The 13,807-nt window shown below is 55.3% G+C and overlaps 1 protein-coding gene across 1 annotated transcript in view; it reads left to right on the top strand.

The window, feature by feature from the left end:
• Positions 1-13,807, top strand: part of ATP8B3 (ATPase phospholipid transporting 8B3) — a 36,953-nt gene that overhangs the window by 11,583 nt on the left and 11,563 nt on the right. Inside the window, exons 16-28 of the mRNA XM_061466755.1 lie at positions 395-583; positions 996-1,108; positions 1,462-1,626; positions 1,900-2,011; positions 2,285-2,360; positions 2,754-2,895; positions 3,322-3,586; positions 4,050-4,273; positions 4,852-4,935; positions 5,215-5,454; positions 5,620-5,758; positions 5,983-6,113; positions 6,613-7,198. Of these exons, the coding sequence (XP_061322739.1) occupies positions 395-583; positions 996-1,108; positions 1,462-1,626; positions 1,900-2,011; positions 2,285-2,360; positions 2,754-2,895; positions 3,322-3,586; positions 4,050-4,273; positions 4,852-4,935; positions 5,215-5,454; positions 5,620-5,758; positions 5,983-6,113; positions 6,613-6,843 (2,111 nt within the window). The 3' untranslated portion in view covers positions 6,844-7,198. The remainder of the gene's footprint in view (positions 1-394; positions 584-995; positions 1,109-1,461; positions 1,627-1,899; positions 2,012-2,284; positions 2,361-2,753; positions 2,896-3,321; positions 3,587-4,049; positions 4,274-4,851; positions 4,936-5,214; positions 5,455-5,619; positions 5,759-5,982; positions 6,114-6,612; positions 7,199-13,807) is intronic.

Genomic DNA, 13,807 nt, shown 5'->3' with positions numbered 1-13,807 from the left:
AGCTCTGCAGCGTGGGGAGCAGGGCGTGTGAGAGCCCCTGCACATTTGGGTTTGTTGTAAAGGTTGGGACCGGGATCCATCCCTGTCTGGGATGATGCAGGCCGGCAGCAGCTCACCGTGCTCTTCTGGTCATGCTGGGACTAACTGGTCACAGTGCCTGCTGCATTGATGAACCGGGAAACCGGGGTCATGTTCTGTGGCATCTACAAGAGTTGTCTTTCCTGGGGCCATGAGCAGAAGAGATGAGACAAGAAGGACTGAGGTTCCCAAGGGTGGTGGCCTGGACTTTAGGGTGTCCATAGATAATACTGGTGTTGGGCAAGAACAGGGTGTTTCAGATGTCCAAGAGCTGCTTGGCTGGGAGCCTCCTTGTCTAATCCCAACTCTTCTGCAGACCAGCTGGTTTACCAGGCAGCTTCACCAGATGAAGAAGCATTGGTGCTGGCAGCCAGGAACCTGGGGTATGTCTTTCTGGCCCGAACACAAGACACCATCACCATCAGTGAGCTGGGGAAGAAGAGGGTGTACAAAGTGCTGGCCATGCTGGACTTCAACAGCGATCGCAAGAGGATGTCTGTCTTAGGTGAGTGGGACAGGGTGTCTCAGGGGTCCTTTCCATTCCCAGCCCTGCAAAGGGATGGCACTGGGGTGGCTGTGAGTGATTTAGGATTAACAATCCTAAGGATTGTCCTGGTCATCCCTATGGTTTTGCTCTCCCTCATACCTTGGGGTAGGTAACCAAGAAGGGTTTAAGCAGCTGAGAGTGAGCAAAGCAGGGGCTCAGAGGAGGTGTGTGAGGAACTGACAGCCCTTGAGGCCTGATCCTGCCTTGTGATGGTGTAGATATGGGGGAATTCCTGTGCTTCCTACAACCATAGGTAGAGAGGCACCAGTGTGCACTGTGATGCCTTCTGCAGCAGGGCCATGGCACGGGGACAGCGATGGGTGGGAGTCATCTCTCTGGGTAGCTAAGCTGTCATTCCCCTCCCTCCCAGTGCGGGACCCCCAGGGCACAATCCGTCTCTACACCAAGGGGGCTGACACGGTCATCCTGGAGAGACTGCAGAGCAGAGGGCCCAATGAGACCTTCACCGAGAGGGCGCTGGATGTGAGTCCCACGCCAGCCTGGGGTGGAAAGGGCTGGTCTCCCTGCTGGGCTGGGTGTCCTGGAGGCCCTTGTCCCCCTTGCCTCAGGAGTTTGGTCTTTCTTCCTTCCTTCTGCTCTAAGAGCCTCACATGGGCATATGGGACAGGGGCTAAGAGGGCATCAAACCCCCCTTCAGTGTTCTGCGTGCTCATGGCAAGGATGCTCACGCGGATGCTGTAGGATGGGAGCAGGTCAGAGCCCAGAGGGAGCCCCTCAGGTCCTCTGGCTCTGCCCATGGGAGCATCGCGGCCGGCTGGGGTGATGCCCTGGTCCAGGGGCTGAGGGAAGGGAGCCCTCATGTCCCACCTCTGCAGCGCTTTGCAGAGGAGACGCTGCGGACTTTGTGCCTGGCCTGTAAGGAGGTGAGCGAGGTCGAGTACAGCGACTGGAGCAGGAGGCACCGTGAGGCCAGCATCCTGCTGCAGGGCCGCGCGCGGGAGCTGGACAAGCTGTACGAGGAGATGGAGCAGAACCTGCAGGTGGGATGAGGCTGAGGGTTGTGAGGAACCGGCTGCGCTGGTCCCACCCAGGGCAGGAGCGTGGGGCTCAGCCCTCTGGAATGAGGGGGGTGAAGTGTCCAACCCAACACCCATCCCCTGGCAGGGAGCTCTGCGCCAGGGGTGACTTTGTGACATGCACTGGGTTAGGTACCTCTTGGGTCGTGTCCACCCTTGGGCACGGCCTCCTGGTTGGATCCAGGAGTAATTCCCACCTCTGTGTCTTGTCCTGCCCCATACTCGCCCTCCTTCCAGCTGCTCGGGGCCACAGCCATTGAGGACAAGCTGCAAGATGGAGTCCCTGAAACCATCCAGCTGCTGAAACTGGGCAACATCAAAGTGTGGGTGCTGACGGGAGACAAGCGAGGTCAGTGGAAGCAACCAACGCGTTTCAGCTTCTCCCCTAACCACGACCAGAGATGAGACCCTGGGGCTGGGCAGCAGCCAGGGCCTGCTGTTCCCTTTGGTACACAGCCGATGTCCCACACATCATATCACCCATGGGGAAACTGAGGCAGGGGAAGCATCTGCGATGGCTCAGAGCTGGAGCAGAGCCCCCAGGGGCTGCTGCCCACCAAGGGCTCTTGTCCCTGCGGTGGAGGAGGCAGCACCAGTGGCCACTGCCCCCTGCGTGTTGCAGAGACTGCCATGAACATCGGCTACGCGTGCAAGCTGCTCACGGATGACATGGAGATCCTGGAGGAGAAGGAGGTCAGGTGAGGAGCTGTGACCTCCTGGTTCCGGATGTTGTTGTTGTCCCTGCTGAAGACCCCTTGAGGGCACAGGATTTGGGCAGAGCTCAACTCTGCCAGAGATGCTTCTCCTTCCCTGTCCCAGCCTGGGTGTCCCTGATGCTTTTCCAGGCTTCCCATCTGTTCCTGCTCCTACAGCACTGGCCTCCCTGGCAGGCTTTGCCCAAGCTGCCTCTCCAGCCTCTAAACCACAGGGACAGAGGCTGACTTCTGAGGGCAGTGAGCCCTTGGGACCCCCTCTCTGCCCCCCCCCTATTCCCACCACTGGGAACATCTTCCCGGCGCTGTCTTTACAATGGCAAAAGCCAACTGCAGGTCCCAGCCCTCAGCTCTTCTCCCCCCCCCTTCCTCACGCAGTGAGATCCTTGAGGCTCACTGGGTCAGCAACAACAACTCCAGTGGCAATGGGGAAGCCCAGTCCAGCAGCCGCCTCTCCCAGCAGCACCTCAAGGCTTCACAGCACAAGAAGAGAGCGCTCATCATCAGTGGGGACTTCCTGGTAAGGTGGCACTTGGATGCTCTGTGCTCTGCCCAGCCTGTGCTGTTTGTGCCCTGGTGCTGGGTGGCACCAGGATGTGATGGGCGTCCTTCCCAAAGGGTAGGGAAAGCCCATTTTGGGCTGGGGAATGAAGAGGGGAGAGGGCGACAACTTTGTACCCATCCCTTGGTGTTGGGGGGCTTCAGTCACACTGCTCCAGTCGGTCTCGTGGGATGAGGCATGTTGGCATCAGCTCCCCAGGCTTCCCATGATGCTGGGACGAACTGGTCTCCTGGTCACAGTGCCTGCTGTGTGATGAACTGGGGGTCACTTTCTTGTAGCATCTACAAGATTTAAGAGGATCACTGAAGAGCTTGGGGGGGGGGGGGGGTGTTTCACGCTATGAACGCTACGAGTGAGGTCCCAACCATTGTGCTCTTCCCTAAGGACAAAATCCTCCACACGGGAGAGGTGCTGAAGGAGGAGCGGAGGCTGTGGCAGCGGCTGCCTTGCTGCAGGGCTGCGGGCTCAGAGCTGCAGGGCAGTCTGGTGGAGAAGGCCTTCGTGGACCTGGCCACCAGCTGCCAGGCAGTGATTTGCTGCAGGGTGACCCCCAAGCAGAAAGCCCTCATGGTGCAGCTGGTGAAGAAGCACAAGAAAGCCATCACCCTGGCCATCGGGGATGGGGCCAACGACGTCAACATGATCAAAAGTGAGGCTCGGGGCAGGGGGGAGTGTGGGGTTCAGCCGGTGCATCCCACTGGTGGGAAGTGGTGGTACCCCATGTGCCATCTCCATCACCTCACCACCTCCTTTGAGGCGAGGAGCTGGGAGAGGAACCCCCTTGATGCTGTGCTGGGAGGGTGGGAGAGGCACGGGACCAGCCTGGGACAAGAGCAAGGTGGACCACTTGCTTTGATGAATGAAACTTCCAGCCCCCATCTGTGCAGCAGGCAGAGACATCCCTGCCCTTCTCCAGCAGCCCTGACATGGCACTGAGCTCTTCGCTCACCCAGCCATGCCTGGCACATTGCTCCTGGGGGATGTGATAAAGGGGGCTTCTTCCCTTTGCCCATCACCACTGGATTCACCCTCTGCTCCTCAGCAGGGAAACCAAGCACCCAACTCCCCCAAAACCTCCTCGCCTGCCTTTCACCCCCTCCTGTCCTCTGCAGCCGCCGACATCGGGGTGGGCATCAATGGGCTGGAGGGCGCACAAGCCGTGCAGTGCAGCGACTATGCCCTGGCGCAGTTCTCCTACCTCCAGCGCCTCCTGCTCGTCCATGGCCGCTGGGCTTACCTCCGCATCTGCAAGTTCCTGCGCTGCTTCTTCTACAAGACCTTCGCCGGCCTCATGGCCCAGGTCTGGTTCGCTTTCCACAGTGGATTCACGGCTCAGGTGAGGAATGAAGCCATCAGCAGGGGTTGCATCCGTCCCATCGGTGCTTCAACCCCTCCGCAGAGGATCCCATGCAGGTCTCGTGCCTGGTACTGCCTGGTGGGCACATCACCACCCTGGTCCCCTTTCTCCCTTGCCCTGGTATTGGACTGTCCGATTCGTGGGGGCTGCGTGGCTGAGTTACAACTGGGCATGTGCCTTTTACCTGACTGGATTGGGAAAAGCAGCCTTTTGGATGGAGGTTTGGGATGTCCTGATGAGCTGCAGCTCAGTGTCAGAAAGATGCAGGGAGAGATCCCATGTGCATTTAGCTGGTTTCCTCCAAAATGGGAGCTTTTATCCCAAAGGCCATCAGTGTACCTTGACCACCACCGTGTGGCTCCAGCCCCCCCCCATCTCCATCTGTAGCATGGTCCCACAGTCCACAGACAATGTGGGGCTGATGCAGAACTTGGGGCAAGTCCATGGGGATTTCCACAGAGTTTGGATCTCCTGGGCTCGCCCCTGGTGCCTGGGCATCTTTTGGGAGTCCTTTCAAAGCACCACTGCTCTCACGGCTGCTTTCTTTTCCCTTCTAGCCCCTGTATGAGGGCTGGTTCCTTGCGCTCTACAACATTTTCTACACCGCCTACCCTGTGCTGTCCATGGGCCTTTTGGAGCAGGTATGGGTTCACCGGGCTGCATCCAGCCCCTGTGCCTGGAGGCTGCATCCTCAGTGGGTGTGAGTCAGCCTGGCAGTTGTTCCACCCCATTTGCATGGCTTTTTATGCTGGGACACAGGATCAAGCAGCTCAATGGGCATTTGGAGCTTACCCCATCACCCCACAGGAACCGCGTGTAGGGACCCACAGCAGCATTCCTGTAGCGGGTGTTGCATGGGGTGGGCCCAATCCTGCTTCCCAGTGTGGCGGGGAGGGTGATGCTTGGTGCCTTCTCGGCAGGACGTGAGTGCCAAGAAGAGCCTGGAGTTCCCTGAGCTCTACGTGGTCGGGCAGCAGGATGAGCTCTTCAACTACCGCGTCTTCGGCATCACCCTCCTGCACGGGGTCAGCACCTCGCTCGCCAGCTTCTACATCGCGTTCTGGGCCTTCAGGGACCATGTGGGCAGCAAGGCTGTTGGTGACTACGAGTCCTTTGCTGTCACGGTGGCCACGTCAGCGCTGCTGTCGGTCCTCATGGAGGTGAGCACCCCCCTGCCCTTCCCCATCTGGCCCCTGGGCTCTCTGACACCATCCCCAGCAGCTTTGTGGTTGGGGGGTGACCTCCCTTGGGGCTGGGGAGGAACCTGGGACTGAATGGAAGAGGATCCCCATTGGACGCTGTGCGCTCTGCCCTTGTCACTACAGTTCATCCTGGACACGAAGTTCTGGACGGTGCTGTCCTTTGTGATGGTCGCTGCCAGCCTGCTGCTCTTCTGCCTCTTCTCCTTCTTGACCCAAAGCATCGGTGCCTTCAGGATAGCCCCTGCCATCTTCTGCTTCCCAGGTCAGATGCCTTGGTACTACAAGCTGTTTCCCACCTGGTAGATCCTCTCTCCATCACAACTTCTTGATCCGGCTGTCTTGATTTCTGACTCCAGTTTAGGTGCCATCTCCTCTTTAGACCCTTTGATACCTTCATGGGTGTGGGCCTGTCCCCCGACAGTCGTTCCCTCTGTGCTCTCCACCTTCCCTACTTAAGCATCACCCACCACCTTCTTGCACTAACAGATGCCACCCGGAACGCCCTGACCGACCCCTACGTCCTGCTCGTGGTCCTGCTGTCCCTGGTGGTGAACACTATCCCCTCACTGACCATCCACCTGTACCACACCATGGCAGGCAAAACCACCATCCAGCAGGTGAGGGCTGATGGGGATGGCACGGGGAGGGCTCTGGGGCTGTTCTGCAGGGAAGCCAGCCAGCCAGGACGTGTCACCTCTCCTTGGTGGCACCACTCACCTGGTGGTGGCTGCTCATGCCACTGGTGCCCAAGTCTGGAACTGGCTTCCAGGACTCCCTTGACCTGCCAATTAGGAGGCACTGGGGTCTGGAGCAGGTTTTGGTACCACCCCCAGCCTTCACAGAGCTCATTCCCATGTGGGTTATGGGTTTATACCCTTCTGGTGGTACAAAGAGGTCCCAGATAAGAGCAGGGGTTGAGAATGTGCTCCAGAGCTCCAGCAGCTTTGAAGACCCCAGGAGTGTTCCTATGGTGCGCATCCCCTCGTGGCAACTCAGCTCATGGTGGAGCCGGGAGCCAAACCGTGCCTTGGTGGAGGGCACCCCTGCACATCCCCCCTTGGGGTGAGGGTTTGCCTGGGGGGTGGCCACAGCCCTGATCTCCTCATCTCCTTGCAGAAGACCCGCTTGAAGGCAAAGCAGGCGCCGGAGCCCTCGGTGGAGCTGCGTGCCCACGTCCCCCGTGGCTCCTTCCACCGCCGCTCCAGCTACGCCTTCTCCCACCAGGAGGGCTACGCCGGGCTCATCACCCGCGGGGACAGCCTGCGGGCTGGGGCTGCTCGCCCCGGTCTCCTGCATCCAGAGATGCAAACCTGGGCTTTGTCGTCCCCCCCCAGCCCCTCGCCGTAGGGTGCCCTGGCAGCATCAACCTCCCCCTGTGCTGGGGTGGGAGGTGCTGTCAAGGTGCATTTTCCAATCTCATTTAGATGGGTTTGAAGCCAGGGGCAGCTCCTACGGATGCGGAGGGGCTGGACCAGCCTGGGGGGCTGCTGCTCCAGGCACTAAACTCTGGGACGTGTCCTGCCAGCAGCTCTGTCTGCTCCACACCGGGTGTGTTACAGCCTGTACAGAAAGCAACCAACCTCTGCCACGCACATCGGGCTGGTTCTGGTGCCCGTGGCATTCACATGCATCAGCCCAGCAGAGTAGCCTGGCTTCCAGCAGCCTCTCCTCATCGCTGCCCACCATCTGTGAGGATGCTGAGGTGCTGCCCCATCCCTGGCAGTGTTCAAGGCCAGGTTGGACACAGGGGCTTGGAGCAAGCTGCTCCAGTGGAAGGGGTCCCTGCCCGTGGCAGGGGTTGGAGCTGGAGGAGCTTTAAGGTCCCTTCAAACCAAACCATTGCATGATTCTATGATCTCCACCTCCTTGTCTTTGCTATCCCTGCATGAGTGGTGGTGTCTGCTGTGCGCCATGCCCCACTCCCATGGGACTGATATCCCCATCTCCAGGGACAGCTTGTGCCCACAGGCCCTGCAAAGTGCTGTTGAGGGGAGGGCGGAGCACTGGGGTGACATTCACCAGCTCTGCCCAGAGGGATGGGAGCTGCAGGGCTCCACAGTGGGGACATCAGCAGCAACTGCTGGAGACGCTGGGTGTGAGCAAGTGACCCGTGACTGGATCACCCTCTTTATTGCTCTTATTTTATAATTAAAGGAACTCCAGCTTTTCTCTTGTCTCCTGCAAATCCCTGCTACCCCACCAACAAAGCTGCGCAGAAAGGTCCTGTGGGTCCATCTGTGCGCGCCACCAGCTCTTTGCGACCTGCCAGCACTTGGTGCCATGGCAAAACACACGGCGGGACGTGATACTGGGATCAAAAGAGAGGTAATTCCATCAGCCAGGGGGGCTTGGACCTGCCTGCGGCACACATGCCCTGATGGGTTTGTTTGACAAGTGCTTTGGCCTCATCTGCACCCAGTTTGGGCGAATTAAAGTGTTTATTTTGGGCTCCGGCCAAAGGCTGCTGGATGCTGCCAAGAAATGAAAGTGTCTGAGGCTTCCCCTAGGAATGCTTTCACCCCTGCAAATACCAGATGGAAAACTATGGGGGGGGAAAGGAACCTTTCCCAGCTGCCTGGGCATGATCCCCAAATCTACTCCCTGATGCTCTCGGGGCAGGCCTAGGGCAAGGAATGGAGCTGCGTTGCAGGGAGCTGACCCATGGCACACAACACTCACGCCATGTGAATGACTAGAAAATAATTTATTGAAGAAACAGAAAGCTGCAGAAATACAACACAGTCATGACCAGTAGAGGATGAACAAATAGAGAGTCATTCCTTTTTGTCCTCTTGTAAAACCTGTCAGTAGGCTGGAGTTTGAGCTTCCTGATAGCTTCCCCTGCGCGAGTCATTGCAAAGAACAAGGAACAAACTCCAGAGCACACAGCACAGTTTGGATAAAGTGCCTGACACATAAGACTTTTTATTATTAGTAGTAATATTTTCATTTTTTAACGTTTGCAAATAGCTTTAACAAATATAGTTGCAAGACACAGAGGAGTAACAATTGCATTTCGCTGGAGAGCAAAACCTATCCCATGAGAGTAACGATAAAGCAGCAGCGAAAAGAACCCAACAGAAAGAAATCGATGTCATTAGAAGGAAAAAGTCATTGAAAAACTCAAGAGATGAGGCCCTCAGTCTGTGTGGGATGAGGACGAGCGTCACCTATTGCTATGCAGATCAATGAGCAGTGTTTTCTGGACTGGCAAACCTGAGGCTGCAGATTCTTCCTGGCTGGGTTTATTCTGATTTATTTCTTTTTTTTTTTTTTTTATTATGTAGAAATTTAAGGGAAAAAAAAGAAGAAAAAAAACAAAAACCAAAAAAAAATTTTGTTCTTTGCATTTTTAATTTCTCCTCCTTCAAACCCCCAAACAAAGGCAGACAAAAGAGGAACCGGATCCTGCACGGCAGCGCCTGGAAGGCCAGCCCCAGAGCCGCTGCCTGCACCGCCCCGGCTGCACATGTGCTCCAAGACAAGGGAAAGGGAGCGCAGGGGCCAACCCAGCACCTCCATGGTGGCCAAGGCGGGTTGAGGACAGGGGTTTAGAATCATAGAATAGAATCATAGAATGGCTTGGGTTGGAAGGGACCCCCCAAAGCTCATCCCTGCAATGAGCAGGGACATCTTCACCTAGATCACGTTGCCCAGGACCACGTCCCGCCTGGCATCTTCCCCACCTGGAATCGGATGCTCAGGAAAAGGAACAGGATTTCTTTTACAAAGCCATTTCTTGGCATGAAGAAGCGCCAGCTCCTGGCGTGCCCTGTGCTGATGTCCTCAGAGGAGGAAAAGCTCAGCTCTGCCTGTGCCGTAGTGGGGTGACAATGAGTATAACCCGGCCTGGAATCCCTAGGATCCCAGAGGGATGAGGACAGCACTGCCCCACTGCTGACAGTGGGTTTTCAAAGCACAAAAGCCATCGGTTGAAAACTTCCACTCAAGGTAGAACCAGAGGGCCTGGGGCAAGGAAATTACCTGAATTCCTGAAAACTTCCACAAGTGAAGCAGGACACGGTGGGAGATCCTGGGTCCCCTCCTCTTCCTCACCCCCTGACCATTCGCTCTCCATCACCCCTGGGGCCCCTTTTCTTTTCCTGCTCCCCACAGCACAAAAACGCTCTTCAGGGGCGACCCTGGTTGAGAGAATTGTCTTTAGGACAGAGCTTGGATTGTCATTACCTGCAGAGAAAAAAACATCTTTGGTATCACGGCAAGTTGCTCCTCAAGGCATTTTGGTTGATGTGGGCAGCAGGAACGGCCAGATCTGCCTGTGGGTGATCCAGCAAGTCCTGGTGGGCTAAAGGATAGGGGAGAGTGCTCGGCTCTTGGCTTCTCCAGGGTTCCCCAAGCCACTGGGCTCATGACCCATGATGGAAACGGCTGGTTGCTGTGAGATCCAAGGGCTTGTGACTGTGGGTTGCATCCAAGCCTGGTGAGAACTTCTTGTAGTTGGAAACGAGGTATTTGCCTCCAAGCACCAAAGCTTCTCATGCTGGAAAAGGCCTTGAGAGAGGAAATGGGACACGGAGGGGAAGAGGAAAAGGGCAGGGATGCAGAGCTCCCCCAAGGGCAGGAGAGTTGGTAGCAGATGAGTGGTGCTGCTGGAATAAATATCATCTCTTCCTAAAATCCAGCTCCTTGGTCAGTGGGTCCCATGTCTCCCACCACCACCTAGTACTGAGCATCTCACTGCTGGCCATGAAGAAGGCACGGCATTAGACAAGAGAGGAGACACAAAACCACCCTGCTTTCTTTTGGGGGGGGCACTTTGGTGGGGCCTGAGGAGGTTGAGATCTCTTTCCTCACATTGGGCTGAGCTTTGGGGTCACCTCTAGAGATGGAGGCGAAGGATGGGGTGGTGAAGAGGCTGGAGAGGGCCAAGGAATCAGCACGTTAAGGTAAATGCTTTGGTAATGGTAGGTACCTCTGCCTCCTCCAGGCCTCCATCACCCTCCTGACCTCCGAAGACGTAACTCCTTGTTGCCTCTAAGCAAAGAGAGGAGGAGGAGGGAGCAGGGCAAGGAAGGAACAGGGGATGCGGGGGGGGCTCTCTGGACATTGGCAGAAAGCTCCCTGGCTGTTTAGGGGAGGCAGGGAAACTTCCATCATCCCCTGAGACCTGCGGTGGGCTGGGGTCCTCCAAGACCTCTTCCAATGGCTGGAGGAGTCGTTGTCTTCTTCTTCCCCCTTCAACCAGAGTGGGTGCCTCCATGCAGGGTCAGAGCTGAGCTGGGCGGCACAGGGAAGCCTTCTGGGGCAGCCCCTGGGTGCTGGGTGCTGCCTCCATCCTAAATCACATCCTTGGCAAGAAAGCCTCAGAAACGAGTCACTCCAGTCCATCCCTGGGTCCGGTTGGGCATTGATGCAGCACCATCTTCAGCACCTCTGTCTATGCAGGGTGAGGGCAGAGGCAGGTCTGTGAAGTCATCCCAAGGGATGGGGACTTGGGAGCATCACCTGGAAAGGTCTCAGCCATGGGGTGAGGTTCTGGGGTGCCTGGGGGCCGTTTCCCTTGTCTCAGAGCACACGAGGAGCCCTGTGGCTTTGCCAGCTCAGGTCACGGTGGCTGATTGTCTCTCCTCTCATCTGCACTCAGGATTTGACCCACAGAGCTGGATAAAGCAAGAGAAAAACCCAAACCGAGCCAAAAACCAAGCCCAAAGCACAGAGAGGAGCCAGTGCCCATGGCACGGGTGGGACTGGGTGTGCACACGCTGGGGTCCTGTGTCCCCCACGTCCTTACCGTGTGTGCCGGGCACCCCGTCCTGCCCGGGGGTCCTGGGGGCAGCCCCCCACTTCCCACGTCAGCAGGAGCTGAGGAAGGAAAGAGGCAAAGGAAGAAACTGAGGGGGGATAAATGGTGACTCTCCCGTGCTTGCATGAGTTGGAAAAGACCATGATCCATGCAGAGACGTCCTCATCAACCGAAAACTCATGGACAAAAGAGAAAAGAGCAGTTTGTCCCCTCCCGCTCCCACCCAACCGCCCCGTCCCCCAATAATTAGTACATTACTTCAAGAAAGAGTATATTTTTTTCATGCATAAATCAAATTCATCTTTTTTTTTCCTTTTTTTTGTCTTTTTTTTTGTTGTTTTCTTTTGTCTTCTTTAAATTACATTTGAACACAGAACACAGATAATAAATACTCTCGTACGACATGACTCAGAGAAAAGGAACACATCAGAACGCAAAGGTCTCGTCATCGTTATTCGTTTTTGCTTTTTTTTTTTGTCTTTTTTTTTGTGAAAAGGACTTGTTTTAATATGAAATCTGTAAACTCCAAGGGTCCTTTTTTTGGTTTTTGGTTTTTTTTTTTTTGTTTTTTAATCTTTCTCTCTTTCTTTCTCTCTTTCCACCATGAAACTATCCAGCTTTCCTCTCCTTAACATTCAATACGTCTCCCACTGAACTCGTCAAAGAAATAAGAACATGCCGTCTTCTGCAAAATTATAATTTAACAGTATAAAGCTTCAAGTCACAAATTCCAAAAACTAGCTAAGTAATTTTTTTTTTTTTTTTATCACATAAACTATACATTAAATATTTTGAGGTATTTCAGAGAACATTGTCAAAGGCTTGTAAGGTCTGTGCCGGATGGAAAAGAAGGCTTTCTCCTGCATAGAGAACGTCTTTGGTATCACAAGCCATGTGGGTATTAGGTAGAAGATGGGTGGCAGGGCCACGGGGACGGGCAAGAGCTGGCCAAGGCAATTGTGTGGAGGGGGGACAGGAAAGCCATGGGGATACGGATGCTCTGACCTACTCTGTCAGGTTGCCCAGCAGCATGAAGCACCCTATGAGGGTCCTGGCTAGGCTTGTTGTCACCCGGGTTGCTCTGCACAAGTTGGTCCAACTCAAAAGGAGCCACCTCGGCTGGAGCCTGAACCAAGTAGGTACAATTCAACCCAGGACTTTCCTACACTAGACATTCTGGAGACTGCTGTGGACAAGCATCTTCTCTGGTGCATCCTCCCGCTGCCTTTTGCTAAAGCCAAGCGGTGGAGTGGTGTGGACCTGGCGGTGCCTGTCTCCTCCAACAAGCCAAAAATGCCCCTGTGGGGACTTGGAAATGGTTTGTGCTCAAAGGTGTCGCAGCTCCAAACTGTTCCCCTCAAGGAGGGGTTTGGAGAAACCCCATGCTGAGGCTTCCCACCAGTTCTGCCGTCATCTTTCCAGACAGAAGTGCCAGAACCCTCCCTGTGCTACCAAAAAGGGAAACTGAAGTCCAGGTCTGAGCTGAGGGAGTTAAAGCACCCCATGATGAAGCCCATGTGTTCATCTCGTGGGCTTCTTTAAGGTCCCCGCGCCAGGCTGGGCTGGCAAAGGACACGGAGCAAACGCTTCCCCTGGGAGTGATGCCCAGTGAGAAGGGACCCAGACACCAAGTCAGTGCTCCTGGGGCAGGGAAGGCTGGATGGGGAGAGCCTGGGGACCATGCCAAGTTGAGGGACACAGGGATGTCTGAGAGGGGGACGCACACCAAGGAGCCAGCACCTTTCCCACAGCAGGCGACAAGGGGGATACTTTCCCTTCCATTAGGACAAAGGGTTGGGTTTCTTTCCTTCATCCCAACACCCAAAGCCTACAGAGATGCCAGAATCTGTCCCTTTGGAGAGCTAAGGTAATAGTGAGTCTTTAGGATCAAAGCAGAGGAGCAAAGAAATGGCCACACACCTTTGGTACAAGAAAAAGGCACTCATCTACCACGCTGCCATCCCAGGGTCGCTCGCTTGCCTTCTCCCTGGCTCTCTGGGGACTCCACGGGGCTGGGGAAGGGGGGGGATTTAGGGGGTGCTGAGGGGCTCTCGGCCAGGGTGAAAGGGGGGGTTCTCGGCCGGCTTGGCCGCGGGAGCAGGGAAAGTGGCATTTCCAGCACAGACCAGACAAGGCAACAAAATCTTTGGTATCAGACGTGATTTTCAAATCACAAAAATTGAAAACTCAAGTGAGGTAGCCTTTATTCTCGGGTTCTCACTAGAAATGTCTTTGCATCCTTGAGGGCCTGTGGCATTTACTCTTTTTTTCTTTCTTTTTATTTTTTTCCCTTTTTCTTTTTCTTTCTTTTCCTTTTTTTTTTTCCCCTTTTTTTTTTATAATTTTTTGTTTTGTTTCGTTTTTCCGTGTGTTTTGTTGTGGTTTTTTTTTCTCAATTCCCAAACCAAGGCCCCCTTCCTGGCTTTTCAGCCCTTGAATACTACTCGATGGTGTTCAGGAATCCACCACCATCATCACCATGTCACGACAAGACAAGAAGAAACAACATCAGGGGAAAAATCAGTGGCGGGGAGTGGGGTCCTGGGG

The sequence above is a fragment of the Pezoporus flaviventris genome, unplaced genomic scaffold (genome assembly GCF_033815535.1).
Source record: "Pezoporus flaviventris isolate CSIRO_AGI_PZ_B2104156 unplaced genomic scaffold, CSIRO_AGI_Pfla_v1 ptg000043l, whole genome shotgun sequence".
Classification (NCBI taxonomy): domain Eukaryota; kingdom Metazoa; phylum Chordata; class Aves; order Psittaciformes; family Psittacidae; genus Pezoporus; species Pezoporus flaviventris.
The sequence above is the reverse complement of the archived record's forward strand: the minus strand, read 5'-3'. Positions and strand labels throughout refer to the sequence as shown.